This window comes from Colius striatus, chromosome 18 (assembly GCF_028858725.1).
Source record: "Colius striatus isolate bColStr4 chromosome 18, bColStr4.1.hap1, whole genome shotgun sequence".
Taxonomy (NCBI): domain Eukaryota; kingdom Metazoa; phylum Chordata; class Aves; order Coliiformes; family Coliidae; genus Colius; species Colius striatus.
In genome coordinates, this window is record NC_084776.1 from 7,128,174 (window position 1) to 7,146,564 (window position 18,391).

At 47.3% G+C, this 18,391-nt stretch overlaps 1 protein-coding gene across 1 annotated transcript; it reads left to right on the forward strand.

Annotated features, from left to right (window-relative positions):
• Nucleotides 1-402: 402 nt before the first annotated feature.
• Nucleotides 403-5,124, forward strand: LOC104563409 (melanin-concentrating hormone receptor 1-like). Its single transcript, XM_062011113.1, has 2 exons — nt 403-460; nt 4,076-5,124. The coding sequence occupies exons 1-2, from the start codon at nt 403-405 to the stop codon at nt 5,122-5,124; spliced, it is 1,107 nt and encodes a 368-aa protein (XP_061867097.1).
• The last annotated feature ends 13,267 nt before the right edge of the window (nt 5,125-18,391 follow it).

Below are 18,391 nucleotides of genomic sequence, written 5' to 3' on the forward strand. Positions count from 1 at the left end.
CCATCCCTTCGGGGGCGGCATGGGGAAGTGATGTGCAAGGGTGCAGCCCTACCGAGGAACTGCACAGCCCCGGCTGGGGGTCAGCCCCCTCCCGCTCCCCACGCGGCACCAACATTCCCTCCCACCCGACGGCGGTGGAGGGATGCTCTCAGACGACGTGGCTGACGGAGTCAGCTGCTCTTTGATGTCAGTACCTGCTCCGGGCTCGGCGGGGCGGGAGTGGGCGAGCGCAGCGCAGCTGAGCCGCAGCTTCTGCTTGCCCGCTAAAGGAGGGGTCTTGCACGGCCCCCATCCGCCCCAACGGGGAGAAGGAGCGGGGGGACCCTCACTCCAACTGCCGCCACGAACCCGCCGAGAGAACTTGACCAACTTTCTCCGTCCCCGGCACCGGGACTCACTGCCATGGCCCCCGCCAACTCCTCCCGCAACTTCTCGGCGCCGGAGGGTCGGAACGGCTCAGGTGAGCAGGGGCTGCGCGGGGCGGGGGCCGGCGCGGGATCGCGGAGAGCTTTTTGTGGCAACGTCCGCACGCACATGCCTCTCGGGCTGCTCTCCAGCTCTTAGCCTGAGGTGCCTAGCGTGGCTTCGGGGAGGCGGGTACCCCGTGAAGGAGATGATGCTGAGCATAGGGCCACGGCCCCTCCAGCACCTCCCCCGGCATGCCGGCGGGGGCAGCCGCCTTCAGCACCCGAGAGCGGACAGCTCCGGGCCCGGGAGGGGCGGCGGGACGGGCCTCTCCCCCCCCGCGGCGCTGCCCTCCTCCCGGGACACCGCACCCAGGTAAAGCCGGACTGCCACCCGCTAGCACCGCTGTCTTGAAGCGGTTTGCTATCTTTTGGCTGTGTAACACTAATAACTTCATCAGCCCGTTGGTCTTAGCTGCAGAGAAGAGATGAACCAGCTGAGCTAGACAGGGAGGGGAACAAGGCACAGGGAACTTGAGAGACATCGCTGGAGAGGGAAGCAGAGATACTCATCAGTCTCCTGTTTTCTCCGTGTTCCCAAATCAAGTTTAGGTCACCATCAAGGTCAATCTTGATAGTGAAAGTTGGTGAAACTCTTCAATAGAAGATGTTTGATATCTGGTCTTTGACTCCCTCTCCATCAGTTTGTCCTTTATAAACTGAAAGTGTGCCTGAGGTACTTCCTTCTAAAATGCAATAAAGATTAAGAGTAAGGATTAAAGCATTTTCTTATGTGTCTGGGCATGGCTGAGGACAATCACCTCAGCCTCATTCAGTTCACATCGTGCAGTTCCCTTTGAGACTTTTAAAAAAAGAGTAACAGGGCAGCCACAGACGTATACACAAGGAGAAATCAATGCCAGAAGCAGCTATTTCAGTAAACAAAATATAGCCACTTACATGTATGCAGAAGCAGCACTGAAAACTCAGAGGGTTTAGAAAAGGGAGAGCTTTTGAGTATTTGATAATCACGATCTTCCAACTCCAGTCTATAATAAACACATGAACTATAGCTTTACATTAACTTCCAGTTTAACACTTGAAAGTCCTGCATAGAATCATAGAATCAGTTTGATTGGAAAATACCTTTAAGATCAGCAAGTCCAACCATTAACCTCACACTACCAAGCCCACCACTAAACCATGTCCCTCAGCACCTCAGCTACATGGCTTTTAAATGTCTCCAGGCATTGTGACTCCACCACCTCCCTGGACAGCCTATTGTATAAATACCAATGGCAGGAAAGATGCTATAGCACTGTACCAACTACCTTACACATGAAGCCTTTGGGCATACAACCTGGCTTTAAGGCCAGCTGAGTTAATTCCAAATGTTACAGAATCACCATGAGCACTGCATTGATTATACTGCAGGAAATGGACATTTTGTTCCAATTTCCAGCTAATCAAGCGGCCTTTATTTTTCACTCATATAACCCATTCCCATCACATTTATAATAAAGTTTGGGGCTGAAAAAGGAGAATAGAACTCATAATAACTACATACAGAACAGCAAGACCACAGTTGTCATCTTCCAGTTTCTAGCCTGCCATCTTCAAGCATTAAGGAGGCATAAGATCTGCTTGAGCGTTCAGGGGATGCACAAGATAGATGCTGAAGAGTATCAGGTCTCAACAGGATGCTGATGACAGTATGTTATCTACCAATAGCTGTGTGAGGCACTTCCTTGCATTAGAGAACAGCCAGGAGGAACAGGGAACATTTAAACCCCAATGAATGGCCTCAACCAGGCTTCTTTGTCATATCAATCAAGTCTGGCTTTCAGTTTCAGGTCCCTGCCAGTTCTCCTGTGCCTCACCGGTTGCTTTCTGTCATCTGTGTAGAGGCTTCCTCATAAAATGGTGTAGCAACCACTCTACTGGATTCTGACCTTAGCCTTGCTAATGGCTAAGGCTCTGAAGGACAAAGGTGGTGGCAGCTCATCAGGTTCCATTTTAACAGCACCGAAATATTACATACAGTTGATAAGGCACATACTTTTCCAGCCACACACCAGGCGAGTGGCAGAGCCTCAGTTATCTTGCCAATTCAGTCAACCTTCTCTGTCACATCAGAGTAAATCTGGAGAAGTTTGGCCTCTAATATTGTTGAGAACAAAGTCAGTAAATACCACATCAGCAAACAAATACTGCTTTGGCAGAGACAACACCCAATGAGTATCTGTTATTTCACTTAATCTCATTTTCAAGATTTCCCTAGGTTTTGTTGGAGAAGACTTCTCCACCTCTCCTACAGCTGTAGGCTGCTAAGGAGATGGAGCAGTACAGTGACTGAAAGCATTTCCAGTTAACACCTCATTAAATTATCTGCAATTCAATGAGAGATAGAAGCAGTCTAGGCTTACAGGCTGTAATGTGTACACATGTCTCTATAACAGCCACATAAATAACTGGAACAAAGCCTTCCCCTAGAAAGAAAACCCACCAGGTCCCATAGGAGAGGAGCAATCAGATGAAACAAGATTTTCCTCAGCTGAGAAGGACGATTTCAGACTGCATCACACACTGCACATGGCAGTCTTGCAGAACAGAGACAACAGTCAGTGCCTTAGACACCACCTTCTGTGCCTAGGAGCAGAAATCCCTGTTGATTGGCAGTGAGGGTTTATGGCTTCAGAACATGGTTTTAAAGCTGAGTTAGTGACAAGTCAAATGTGAATTTTATTAAGTTTGGGCCTTCCACCCTAAAAAGCAACAGTCAAGCATCAGTGCTCATAAACTATGTGTTATGAGGCAAGAATTTTGCCATGAAAACCAAACTACATCCACAATTCAGAGACAGCAGCTTTAAGCCACGTTTTTCTCCTTGTAGAACTAGAGCATTCCATGTTCAGTGGCCACTTTGAAACACTCTCCTAAATCCTTGTCTGGATAGATAACTGTGTTTCTTCCTAGAAAATAAAGTAGAGGAAGAGAGAGGGGAGGGGAAGGAAAACAGAATGAGGTGCATGCTCTGGCCTAACCCTGACAACAAGACTAGCACACAGACAGAGTACAGTCCCAGATTTCACAATGTCAGTAAGCATTAGTTACCAGTCTGCATGACCAATGAATTGTCTCATACTGTACAACAGATAAACCACACCACAGGTGAGCTGAAGTTTTCGTACAACAGCCTGAGAATTGGCTATATCCAGAATTCGACCCCCACATAGAGACTTTACGTCTTTGATGTGCAAAGCACCAGTTGCCTCATCTACTCCCCTCAGACATGGCTGGACACCCATAATTCCCCAGAAGAAGAATTACTATCAACTCTGTCAGACATTGATGAGTGCAGAGGCACACCAGCCTGATGTTAGTACCCTCAAAGAAAGCTGGGGAGTTTCAGAGCAGGACAGAAGTACACCAGGAGAGCTGAGGAAAGATGCTTACACTTGGCCAGATTTGGGGGGTGTGCTGCATGTACTGAGTGGTGGGGAAGGAAGCATCAAGTCCTCAGCTAAGCCTTTGCAAGTACTGTAGAGGGTATTAAATATCATTCCATGATAAGTCTTTGAGGGAGATGCAGCTGCAGGGAAGGACCAGCACATAAAGGTGTAAGGAGGTTGCCTCGGGGTTGCACTCACTGCTTTGGTTTGTTTTGGCAGTAGCAGAGAAGCCAGCACCATACACCAATGTGATCATGCCCAGTCTCTTCAGCATCATCTGCTTCCTGGGCATTGTGGGGAACCTCATTGTCATCTACACTATCATCAAGAAGAAAAAGCTGAGATGCAAACAGACTGTGCCTGACATTTTCATCTTCAGTCTCTCCATTGTGGACCTTCTTTTCCTCTTGGGCATGCCCTTCCTCATCCACCAGCTCCTAGGCAATGGCTCATGGTACTTTGGAGCTCCTCTGTGCACCATCATCACCGCCCTGGACACAAACAGCCAGATCACCAGCACCAACATCCTTACAGTGATGACACTGGACCGTTACCTGGCGACTGTCTATCCTCTAAAATCCACCTATGTCCGGACCCCCTGTGTTGCAGGTCTAGTTATCTGCCTGGTGTGGCTCCTCTCCTTCCTGACCATCATTCCTGTGTGGATGTACGCAGGTCTTATGCCTCTGGAGGATGGGACTGTCCGCTGTGCTCTCTTACTTCCCAATCCAGAGACTGATATCTACTGGTTCACCCTCTATCAGTTCATGTTGGCATTTGCTGTGCCATTGATTGTGATCTGTGTGGTCTATTTTAAGATTCTCCAGCATATGGCCACCACTGTGGTTCCACTGCCCCAAAGGAGCCTCCAGCTACGTACGAAGAAGGTCACTCGCATGGCAGTTGCCATCTGCTCTGCCTTTTTCATTTGTTGGGCTCCCTTCTACATCCTCCAGCTGGTTCACCTCGGCATCGACACACCATCCATGGCCTTCTTTTATGCCTACAACTTTGCCATTAGCTTGGGCTATGCCAACAGTTGCCTCAACCCCTTCCTCTACATCGCCCTCAGTGAGACCTTCAAGCGCCAGTTCTTAGTGGCCATCCGTCCCGCAAAAGAGCCCTGTCGCAACAGCAGCTCTGTCAACAACAACAGCATGACAGAGGCCAGTGTATGTCTGAAACTAGCACCAGAATCCACCCAGCAGACTCAGTTTCTGGAGGACTTTTCCCCACGTTCACTGCCTGTGACTGTGGCTGTTCACTAGGGCACTGTGGAGGGACCACAGCAGAAAGCTTTGAGATCTATAAGTCAATGGAGAAGCAGCAGCTTCAGGCAATTCTTGGGGAAGCAGACAAACTATAATCTTCCACCTCCAAGAATCCAGGTGTCTCCCTTTTTCATTGCAGGACTCTGCTCCTACACTGCCCTTGGCCTATGAGATGCTGCATACTGCTGCTTCTTTCCAGTCCTGCACAGAAGGACTCTACCACACAAGACATTAGGCCCCCAAAGAGGATGAATGGAAGAGAGAAAGAACAGAAAAAGGATTTCAAGGGGGAACGTTCACTCTTGAAGAATAAAGCCTCTATGAAAATGCTGCCCTCCTCACTTCTTGGCCTGACTGTGGTTCCTAAGCAGCATGTCAATGTAGAGCTTCTTCATTCACAATTTGAACCTTTAAAGCCATTATCATATATTTATTTTTATAAGAAAACTGGCCTGTAAACTTTGATGACTGTGCTCATATCCTAGAAGCAAACAGCAGAGAGAGATCTTGAGGCCGGAAGAATCACTTAGGTCTGTTGCTTGGCCTTTTGGTCCAGCCCTGTCTGCCTCCAGTGGGCTGTATTGTTTGGCAACTAACACATTTTCAAGAACTGTCTAGTTTTGATGCTAATCCTAAGTATTTCAAGCAAAATCAGGCAGATAACAATTGCACTGCTTCAAGGGACCGCAAACAAGTCTCAGAACTGCTGCTGCTAACACCAGCTTTGTGGCTTTTCATGCCAAAGAGCATTTTTCACACTGCTAGTTCCTCATGCTGCTCTTGTGCCTCCCAGTCTGCACAGCCATCGGGGAACCCCAGGCAGAGAGTTTTAAACATGACTGAAAATCATAATGTGCAGAGATAGATGGACCAAGCAGCTGTGAAAAGGCAGCTCAGAGGAAGCCTATGCATCTTCCTAAAAAAATGACAACTGCTTTACAGAGTTAGAGGGGAAATGAAATGTCTGTGTTTTGTATATGCAGCTTTAACAGTCAGAGATTAAGAAATAACTTTGCTCATTACAAAGACTAGAGAAAAGGCAGCACAGATCAGCTAAATGCGGAGGATTACACCAATAGCCCGCACAGGGCTCCCTGGGGACCGTGCAGGCATTGTTCAATGCTTTGTCAAACACAGAGGAACTGGTTACTGTAGATGAATTTCATTTAAAGCAGCATTAAAAACATCAAACAGCACAAAAGAGTTCATTATCACACTCATGGTTTCACGCCGCCAGCCACCCACGATATACCCCAGAACAGGAACTCACCCTTACGCAGCGACACAGGAAAACTGCGTCACCTGCACCTTTCTGAGCCACACACACGCTTCCAGGTGTTTTTACCTACAGCCAACACTTCAGTGTACAGCCCATAGAGAACATGCAGCCATTTGCTTGCCTCTGGCAATCAAAGGCTGGTGCACACCACCAGCACTTTTGACATCATCAGGTGCAGTGGGTTGCTTTTCAAGTCACGGAACAAACCTCTCTCAGAGTCTCTCTGTATTTTCATTCCAGGCTCTGACAACCTGCACCCACCACAGCAACACAACTGCTCCGTGACTGGATGGTATCTTGTCAACGTTTTGTCTCTCTTTCCCCAGGCAATAAAGCCAGACTAACATGTACAGAGCTTTCAAGCTTTATGACTTTAAAATCTTTACCCCATTTTAACTGCCAGGAATTTTCACCCACTGGTTTTCATGGACCTGCTTTGCTCATTGGTCAGTATTCTCACCAAAGGGCTCAGGAGCGAAGGTCAAGGAAGACGTGTGCTGTGCCAAGCCAGACTTGCTTTCAAGACAAGGGAAGCTATTGTGTTACCTTTCTCCCATAAGGAAGTTGGGAGAAGGACTGGCTTCCTTCTCTGTGAAAGGAGGTGGTAACGGTTGGGTGGATTTTTTTTCCCTCCTTTAATATCAGCAGTGAGGAAAGTATGAAGGAAGTGAAAATAGACTGAATTGTCAGGGCTCTGAAGAGCAGCACATCAAAGATATTATCTTGCTTGCAGAGTAAAGGTGTTTATGGTTGAACTAGTCTGTTCCCAGCTGAAGTGAGTCAGTCTGACCCAGTGTGGCCAAGCCACGTGCTAAAAACCACGGAGGTACCACGGGCTAACCAAGAACGGAGGCCAGCACTGGCTGGTGCAATGTTCAAAAGGGCCTTTGTGAGGTAGAACTTTTCCCAATGTCATCATGCTGAAGCCAAGGCACAGTACATGGGCACCTTCCTAGGCTGAAGTCCTTTTACATCTCATCTATGTGAGGTGGAAAGCCATGCTAGAGAGACCTGCCCCCAGCACCAAAGTTCCCATTTAGCCGTGTCCCAGCAGAGGCACCTGCCCCTTCTACTTATTTTTCAAAACTGTCCTTGTTAAGTTGGAGAGTCTGTTGATGTTCTGGTTTGTGTTCAGCTTTACTTCTTGGTCTATTCTGCTCTTTGTATTTATTATGTGATCCCCTATTTCACTGCCTTGGTTACTGATGGCAGAGCCTGAATAAAAAGCATCTCTAAGTAGAAAAGGACACAGACACTTGTGCAGAGCTGGGCAGCTGAAATGCTGAAAGGTCTGTCTGAAAGGTGCAGTGAGAAGGGTACAGAGGCAGTACAGCAGGTTTCCCTGCAGTCCTGCCTCCCATACACAGCCTATTGTCTCTCTTGCTTGAGAGAAACTAAGGGAAATCCAGCTAAATAACCAGGGGAAAACCGCTCCTCAAAGGGTGATAGAGAGAAACTATTTGATCTGGAAACTATTTGGAGTCTCCTTCTCCGGAGACGTTCCAAACCCAGCTGGATGAGTTCCTGTGTGACTTACTTTAGGTGGTCTTGCACTGGCAGGGGGGTTGGACTGGATATCTTTTGATGTCCCTTCCAGCTCTTGAGATCCTGTTACCTGGTTGTTTGGATCAACAGTCTGCTGTGCTGGATGACACAAATTTCCTTGGCTCCTTTTGCCAGCAATTTCTGTGTGTGTTTGCAGGCTGACTCGACAAAGACAGATGGGTTCACTCTCTACGCCCTCCTTGTCCTCAGAGGTGTGACATGTCACAGCTCTGCTCTTGATAAACTCCCACAAGAGGCAGATGGTCCAGTTATTTTAACTCCTACATTTCCAGTCTGTGACAGAGCCCTTCCTGGCCGCTCACTGCAGGATTCAGTCCCTGGCTGACTCTTCTCAGTTACCTCTTTTCCACTATCCACATCCCTGTGTCTACATCAGGCAGTAAAATGTGCTCTTGCCTTTCCCCCAGTCACAGTTCTGCCTAAGGACACACTGGAGCTGTAGTCCCCAAAGCCCTGCTAGGCAGCTGGCTGGTGACACCCTTCCCTGGACACCCTTCTCCACCTGGAGCCTCTGCACAGCTAAACCTTTCCAGGAGCAAACTGCATGTGATGGAGAGAGAGCACAATGCTGGTGGCTGTGGGGCAGGGAGGAGGGAAAGGTGGGGTGACTCACTGGCCCCTGGGACACAGCCAGAACCTGACTAATCATGTTTCATCCATCCTCCTGGGCTGCTAATTGGACACATCTCATTCAGCAGCCTCACGGGTGGGAGAGGAGCCACACGGCAGGTACAGATACGTTTCCAGCCCACTCAGTTTGCTTCAGTCCTGCCAGATGCAGGGATCACACAGCAAACCCCTTTCTCACTCACCTCCTGTCAGCAAAACAACACAGCTAAACCCTCACATCCCACTGCAGCCTTTCCACTTGCTCCATCCTCGCTGTGGGGCTGGGGAGGGGATAGCAACAGGAAAGTCTCACCAACATTAGAGATGTAAAGGAAGAGGGATGTTTCATCTACAATCCCCATTTCCTACTGGAAGGCTCCTCCAGCAGAGTCCTTTGGTGCCTCCAGGCATCAAAGCTGTATTTACGGGGCAGCATTTGAACAGGGAACTCACTGAACCACTGGAGGAAAAGCTTTTAAGAGATGTAGATGCTGATTACAAGGGTTCATAAGAGGTGATACCTGCTCTTAGAGCCTTTGTGTCCTACCCATATCCCTTGTGGGATGCAGCTCCTACAGTTGTGCAGGACTGTAGGACAATAGTTGTTCCTGCCACAGCATCCTTCTACCAGTGTTGTGCTGGCTGTGGAAATTACCACTCCTGATCTCCCAGTCTGGCTCATGGTAAAGCAGTGGCACTGGTGTCTCCTGAAAAGTAGAGCTGAGCTTCAACAACTGCAAAACTACACTTGAGAACTGGCTTAACTTCAGGACGAGCTGTGATGGTGAAGAGAGTGGTGCCTTCATAAGTACTTCTGGATATGCTGAAGGCAAGCACATTAGAAAAACCTCAAGAGTTGTCAGCTCAGTATCTTTCACCATCTCTAAATGCTGCAGCCTGGTGCTGGAGCAATGTCAATGCTCCCTGGGGTCAAGCCTTTTTATGAAGGATTCCTTCTCCTTAGCAAAAGCAGACTAAATCAGCATTGCCCTCCTCAAGATGAACAACACAAGCACCACTGATGAGTCAAGGCCCAGTCTTGCAGGCCCATACAGGGTTAGTCCCCTGGAAAAGAAAGCCAAGTTTTGCTGCCCATGACACCAGGGTGAGTTTGAGTTTACAACACAGCAGTCAGTGGGTTCTGGCACAACAAGGAGCAGACTCTCTGAGTACATCATCACCTGGCACCACATGAGAAAAGGAGATCTGCACGGTCTGGCTCCACAGAAAAAAAACACCTTCAGGGCAATGACTTTTCCAGGCTCCAGTTAAACAGTGACACATACAAAGCTTTTGGTTTAGGCTTTAAACCTTATTTCTTCCACTTAAAGCTAAGTTAACATATGAGTCAGCCCTCCCTTACAACTCATGTTCTTCTGTCCCTGCAGGTTTCCACTCGCAGGGGGTAGTCAGGCTGAAAGTCAGTGACATCCTTTTAATTACTTTGCTGTTCGGTTATTATTAAATTGCCTTTGCTAAGTGTGAAAGGGCTCTTATGATTATCTTCCTACAGATGCTGCTGGAAGCACTGCAGCTTGGTGACACCAGGCTGCCATGGTCTGCTCCACCAAACACTTCAAAAGAGAAAGCAAAGCTCTCCTTTGGCAGCCACAGCAAGGAGACAACTCCAGCCTCATTCAGAAGCAGTGCTGCTTCTCACACCCACATCCCACTGTAGGCTCAGGGATGCAGTCAAATACTTTTTCTGCCATGGAACTAGACTACAGAAAGCCAAACACTAACATTTGGGCATAGATCACTTAGTAGGGATAAATATGGTGGTGGGAAGAGGTGAGTGAGCACTGATGAGAGCTTCTTAAAACTCTCATTGACTTCTTCCATGAGGAGGTGCACCTCCAGCAGCCAGCTCCCTCCCACCCAGAAGTGGAAGGAGGTTTTGAAAGGAACAGGCTGTTCACATCAGGGCCTCTTGTCTGCCCTTCCTGCTTGCTCACCAATGAAGACTCTGGATTTCAACTAGCAAAAAGCATTTTAGGGATTTAACTCCCTCCTTCCTTTTTGTTTAAACAAGGTCAAGTCATTATAACCCCCTAGACCATAATCCCCACCTTAGACCTCCAAGTGCTCTGGCAATGTAAATTTGTTGTCTTATGAATGGGGAAAGCACTTCAAAAAGGAAAAGAAAGAGTAAAATGTCACCTCTCAGAGTGAGAGCAAGTTGCTGGTCCTTTGCAGTTATTCAAGCCCAGATGCGTTTCCCCAGCCAACCACTGCCACTGAAGAAACCGCATAAACATTTGCTCCTGAACTGAGAGACTTTGTGCCAAGCCACAGCCCCCAGCCAGTGCTGACACAATCTCTGGGTTTAAGAACACAAACACTGGCAGCTCAATGGGAATGGACCCATTTACTGGAATTAATATTCAGCCTTCCTGCAGCATGGGAAACATCAATTGTTCGGTGTGAAATAAATTACGCGTCTGTCTTGGGCGAATTTTAATGAGATCTCCCTCCCCCCGTCTTTTCCTGACACTCTCAGACACAGGGTAAAAGAAAAACAACATTCCAGCATCTCTCCATCAACCTTGCATCGTAATGGCCCAATCAGGGTAATTAGGATGTCTCCTGTGTGCGCTGGGAGGCTTTACTGAGCAAATCCAGCCCACTGCTCATTATATTGTCACAGCATAGCTGATTACTCCTGGTTTTAGAGGGGAGGGGAGCAGACCAGCTCTGTATGCACTTGGGAAATGGGCTATGTTAAGTACAGTCAGATTTTGGCTGGTCCTACTAGAAGATCTGCTGGTATGCTAAAGACTACAAGATAGAAGAAGCTGGTCCAGGTGGTTAGTTCTTAAAAGAACCAGCGTAAGGACTCACATACCCCAGAGATCTCTGTTTATCTTTGAACTGCCTTGGAGCAGAAAGGCAAACATGCACCTTCCCTGCAGTCCCAGCATGAGAACAAAGAAACATGTGTGCAGAAGACTGAGAATCCTTCCCCTAGAGATTCAGGGCAGCCTTTTGAGGAAAGAAAGGATCACACACTGCCATGGCACACAGATGAGAGACTTTCCCAAGGCTGCTTGGAGCTGGACGGGCACCTGACCCTCACGGCCAAGAAGGCCAATGGTATCCTGGGGTGCATCAAGAAGAGTGTGGGCAGCAGGTTGAGGGAAGTTCTCCTCTACTCTGCCCTGGTAAGGTCACATCTGGAATCTTGTGGCCAGTTCTAGGCTCCCCAATTCAGGAGCAATAGAGAACTTCTGGAGAGAGTCTAGTGAGGGCTACCAAGATGCTCAGGGGACTGGAACATCTTTTTTATGAGGAAAGGCTGTGGGACCTGGGGCTGTTCAGCCTGGAGAAGAGAAGTCTGAGGGGAGACCTCACCAACACTTAGAAGCACCTAAAGGGTGGGTGTCAGGAAAATGGGGTGACACTTTTTTCCTGTAGTGTCCAGTGACAGGACAAGGGGTGACGGCAATGAACTGGAACACAAACAGTTCCACTGGAACACAAGGAGAAGCTCCTTTGGTGCCGAGGTGATGGAGCCCTGGCCCAGGCTGCCCAGGGAGGGTGTGGAGGCTCCTTCTCAGGAGGTTTCCAAACCCACCTGGACACGTTCCTGTGCCTCCTGATCAAGAGGAACCTGCTTTAGCAGGGGTTTGGGCTGGATAATCTCTAGAGGTCCCTTCCAATCCCCACCATCCTATGATTCTGTGATTCATCTCCCTCACCTTTCTACACAGCACAGCCATGATTCCCAAGGCATGCAGCCATTTCAGGCTGGCAAATCCAACAGTGGCCCTCTCCTGTCAGGTTATGGGGTGGCAATGGGGATTCCATCACCCAGAGAAGCACTCTGGGAGCATCTGTAGCCCACCTCCCAGCCACTGGCTAACACAAACCACTGACAGCACACATCTCCACTACAGCAGCTTGAATTATCATCTTCCCTCTCCATATGGCACTGTATCCAAGCTCAGGCTTGCTAGGAATGGATTAGAGCTCTGCTATTGATATCCTGTTATCTGTGGATTTGGGTAAAGCACATGGCTGAAGCACTGATGTGTGGATTTGAGATGGGGAAGGACACCGCTGTGGTCTCAATCAAGGCTGCACTGAGCTGGCTACATTGCTGCACACTGACACCTGGTCCAGTGTCTGCTTATTTCCTTACAATAACCTCAAGACAGGCCTGGAAGGTAGACTCAGTTCCTTTTTCATGGTTGTCTGCCCTTTTCCTTCTTGCTGCCTTAGACTCCTCAAGCCTAGAGAAATTTCTTTAGCAGCAATAATTCTCAACTCACACATTTATGAAAATTCAGGAGTTATTATCTGTGCTTGGAGAGGGAAGGATTGAAAGAGTGAAAAGGAAGGGAGGTTATAAGCCAAGATCTAAATGCTAAAGCTGGGCCATACACCACTGGAGGGGCAGATATGAGGCAGCTGTGGACCAGATACTAACTGTTTTGCTGTGTTCCTATATCATATCTCCCTTCTGTGCACTCCTAGTCTAACTCACTCTTAGAACAACCAGGGAACTAGGTTGTTCATCAGGGAACCTGCCTTGAAGAGTCAAACATGCCCCGGGACCAAACTGACCCTCTAAAGGGGTGTGAGTACCAGCTAGACTTAACACCCATGTTGAAACAAGTATATAATCCTTTCCAAAGTGGGACTGACCCTACACATTACACACACATCAAAGAGGTTAACACTCCTGGGGCAACTGCACTCACTGAACCGTCTATGGCTGCCCAAGGGAACAGGGCAGTGGTACAGGCAGCCACAGCTGTCCCTTACTGCACAGCCACAGGAGAAAAGCCAGAGTCTGCTCTCACTCACACCACTGCCTCCATCAAAATAATGACATAGAATTAGAGAAAAGCCAAGCAAAACATGGTCTGAGTCACGCCAAAAGCTTCTTCTGTGGCTGCTCAAGAGTGAAGTTTGACATCTCAGGGCTCTGATTTCACCATCAAAACGAGCTGCCAGGAAGGAAATTTGACACGCTGCTGTCCTCTAGTTCCTTGAGTCTAACAATTTTAAATGCTTTACAAGTACTAATGACCCAAACCTCAGATGATGGGTGGAGACAGGAGAATAATAATGACCATCTTATCCTTGGAAAGTGCAGGTTGTCACCTCAGATAAAATCTACAGTACTGCTGAGAAAAGCAATTGCTTATCTCGACTGTCCTTTAGTACAGAAAAGGAAAGCAGAAAAGAGTAGTGGGTGACTCAAGAAAAGACAAAGTTACCAGAAACACTTGTCTGCAGCATTACAAGTGACAGATGAAAGCTGCAGCACTGAGGAGCCTGCCAGCACCAGGGATCAGGCAGATCAACTCAGCCTTGATGTATTACAGATAGAACATAACCTCCATTTCTTTAATCTCCCCAAATCACTTCATTGTACTAATTCTTTAAAATGTGCTTATTCCAATAGCAGTAAAGATATCAGATACATCCCATGGGCTGGGAGAGATGGCCCAGGAGTGACAGTATTTCTTCAGACAAGTATGAGATTAGCTAAGTGACACACAGACAACTTACAGAATTACTAGCAGAAAGCAAGCTCCTGCAACCAGGAATGAGCTGCAATACATTAGATCTGCCAGGAGTGGTTTTCAGGAGTGTTTCATCTCTTCTTTAAAGAGGAACCATCAATACTAATGAACTGCAATTGTGACAGCTCAGTGCAGAAGCCCAGATTTTGTATTCTGTATCTGACTCTTTGTGTGGTAAGGGGACTCAAATAACACTGCAGGAGCATCAGGTCTTTGTAGGAATTCTTTCGTTGTTTTGCTGCTGTATTAGAATTTAGAAGTACAATGAAAAGCCTCAAACACACCACAGGCAATTCACAAAGTTATTATCTAAGCAGCAGTTCATACTTTGGAATGATTTTTTCCATTAAGAAATCTGCAGATATGAATTTATTTACACATATATGCCCCAGAACAGAGGCACCTTGGGACAGAAAGCAGCAGGGCACAGTCTAGCTACTGCAAGCTCCGGAGAAATGGGATTTATCAATAGAAACCATTCATTCCAGCTCCTGTGGAAAGAGCTATAGGTTCAATTGTGTCAGGATATCTCAACAACATTCAGAGTCACAAGCAGGAAGTCCACATCACATTTATCCCCTGGTAAGGAGCTGTCAGGCAATGTCTGTCAACTCACTTGCAAAGGAAGCTTTGAAGATGTGTCCCATTTTGGAAGAAGTAACGATCCCAGATTGCAGCTGGAGAAAAATTGTTCTATCTCCCCACAGAAGTTCAGACCACATGAACCTCCCATCAGCTAGAATGAGATAACTCCTGAGGAGATCAGTCAACTTTCAAGCAAAATCCACAAACCTGCTTTTTCTCTAGAAAAGGGCAGCACTTTCTAAACTGGATTTGACTTTGTAAAGCACAGAGGCAGGAATCTGGGGATGGCACTGGTGGTGGTGAGTGTGTCAGCTGGGCAAAGTTGGTCAGTTCTCCTCAAATAACTAAAAACAAGACAACTTTAATCAAAAAGATCCATGACCAAAGGTAATGGTATAGGCACTGGGAAGGGAGAGAGATGCAAGAAAGCTCTAAGGATGTGGCAAAGAAATCAGTCAGCAATGTTTGTGTCAGGAGAGGAAACAGTCAAGAGAAACCAGCAACACCCCTGGAGGTCTTGTTGTAAGCTCCAGAAGGAGCAGTAGGCACTGGAGATTCAGAGCTAGACAATTTCAGCACTGAGGGAAGAGTAGCCAAAGGGAAACAATCTTTTTGTTTTATGAAAGAAGAAGAGTCTGCAGGTTTGGTTCTTTTTAAACAGGCCACCTGCAGCAGCTGGTTCCTGCTACTTTCTCCTAGGGAGGAAAATAAAGGGGGAAAAAAAATCAAAGTCAATTCCAAGTCTTTCACAGACTTTGAAAACTGAATTATTGAGCTGATTAAAACCAGAAGTGAGTTTTATCAAATCTATTGCAGTCTTATTTCCCTTGTTAGCAGCTCTGTCAGGACAGTTGGTCTTGGCTACTTATAAGACTGTGGCTTATAAGACTGCTGTTTAGCTGGCACAGGGGTTTCAAGACCTGTGTTCAGTGCCTGTTCAGGTTTCCCCTTGGGCAATGCCCCCATCAGACATGAAACACCTCATTACAGCAAACTGAATAAACCACCAAAGCACAAAGCAGTACTCAGTGTCAGTAAGGGATGTTGGCAACATAACTATCTAACCTAGCAGGGAAAGGTCCTTCCTGAGCATGGGAGAGCTTCTGGTGTGCACATTTCCATCTTAATTTCCTCCCTGATAACAAAAGTATTTTAATTGGTCAGAATGAACCTGGTGCTGTGGAGATATTCCAGAAGCTGGGTGATTAATTTTCAGTCCTGGACTTAGGAAAGATTCCTGCCCTCAGGCTTTGTTGGGTTAAGCCTGAGCTCAAGCCCATCCCAGTAGCCTGCTGAGCAGATCGGCATCTGAGAAGAGGAAAGCAGCATCCCCTGAGCAACCATTCCAAGCACAGCCAGGACAAGCTGGCACACACCTCCCTCTGCCTCCAGGTTCACACATGTTTGTTCCCACAACGATCTTCCACCATCAGAGACACTTTTTCACCAAACTTTCCCTTCTTGTGAGGATTTATTATTGATGTTACTATGGCTCCCATCTTCAGCTCAGGCCCTAAAAATACAGAGCATTGCTGTGTGCAAATTGAGGGAATTTTCAATTGCAAACTCACAGCACCAAGGGACACTGGTGCTTTTTGTACCTTGTTTTTATTTATTACATTTGTGCAGAGGGACAAGTTCTCATTGTGCTACAGAGCCCTCAAATTGGCAGCATGTAAAGCACAGCTAGTCAATAGGCTTTTTTTAATTTAAAAGCTGAATGAATTCCAGCTGATTCAATGACTTGCACAGCTTTTTTTTTTTTGCTATTGTAAAATTAGTTTTGAAAGTCAACCCCCACTTTTGATTTTCTGTGAAGGCAGAAAACAGACTTCAGTCCATACTGTTGTACAGTAACGGATCCAGAATCAAGTGAATCAATATCTTTTGAATTGATTTCCCCTGCTGCTGTGCCCACAACTTTATTTACTTCCTGCAAAACTGTGGGCAAATTTATTTCACTTGGATAAGCTGAAGGCTGAGCTGGGTTGTTGGGGTGTGTGCGTAAGAACTATCCCCGCTGTTCATGCATGGTTGAGTCAATATAACAGAAGGATTAAACATCATGCTTTATTATGAGCACAACTGTGCACACACAGGCCTGTCACATAGAGCATACAGCATTAAACAAACCAGAAATGCACGCTAAACTGCTCTAAATGCAGTGATTATTCAGATAGTCACAGATAGGGCGTCCACACAGGGGAGGCAGATCTGAATAGCTACAGCACAATTATAACCCTGCCATTACGGTGGATAATTTCCTAGCAGACATGCCAGGCTCCCCTAGCACACAACACAGCCTTTGAGCCAAAGATCCATAAGCCAATTTACATGGAAAATTAGGAGGTGTCAGAAGAGGCAGAACTAGACAGGTCTCAAGGATATTAATTCCTGCTGCCTTAGCCTTGAGCTTTCAACGTATCATTAATTTAAGATCATTGATGTTAGTCTTTCGTCAATGCCTTGAAAAAAGGAAATGCTTCACCTGTGCTGTGCTTGTGCTGGGGGAAGAGAAACCAGCCAAAGAACCTGCCTGCATGGGCAGGTTAAAGCACTTCAAGCTCAGCCAGGCCAAGACCCTGTTTAATCCCACACACGTCCCAACCATATGTAGCTGCAAAGAGATGACAAATGACACTGAGCTACTTCCACAAAAAGCTGTTATCTTCAAAGGTTACCCAGCACCATCCTCTTCCTATTTTCACCTTCTCTCAGGGTCACTGACCGAGGCCATAGGCACCCAGGGCCATGATGCCTTCACTCTGGAGCAACCTTCCTCCCTCAAAACACAGTTGTTGATCAGAGTTTGATACAGAAGGGTGTAGAGAACACCCAGCACACCCCAAATCTAGCCTATCATCTATGAATTTATGATACATGTGTAAGCAATTTGCTCTGGGCCAATGAAGCAGCAGCAAATTAATTTGTGGCTGGGTGCAGGTACATCAATAACAAAGCAGATAAGGGGTGCAAACCAGTAGTGCCTGCTACAAGCAAATTAACTGTCCATTTAGGCAGAGCAGCATGCAGTAATGAACTAAGAGCCATATCAGGGAGTCACTAAAGGAGAGAGTAGAGCTCCTGTTGGATGCTGTTACTAAGTGTTAGCTCTCCCCAGAAGCTCAGGCTCCTCACAAAGGCAGAGTGGAAAAGGCCATTTCCACCAGGTTTAACAAATACAGCTGTGAGATGCTGAGGTTTGGCCACACTCTTCTCACAGGACCTGCAGCCCACAGTTGAGGTGCTTCCCAGCCTGGCTCTGCATCTCTTGCCAGTGACATCCCACACAGCAAGAGAGGGCTTGTCTTCACAAGGAAATGCAAACTCCTTGAGTGCCTCCTGTGCTGCCCAACAGCACACAGTCACCTCTGCACAGTTGGGGGTTTGAAGACAGACACCTGGGGTTTGGTATTACTCTCCTTCCCCCAAGCAGCAAAGGCTGGAAAGCCCAGAGGATCATTATATCTTATTGTTGTCTGACACAGCAACTCCCATCCTGGATCTTCAGTTCTGAGCCTTTGGGCATGATTACAATAGAAACACCTGACTTGCTCCAGTTAATGCCTGCAGTGCTGCAGCCCACAGAGTTCAGTGGAGTCAGACAGATTGGCATCATCTCTAACATGGGCTCCTCTGAAGCTCTCTCCCGCAGCACAGGAGACCAGCCTCTCAGGGATTACAAGGATAG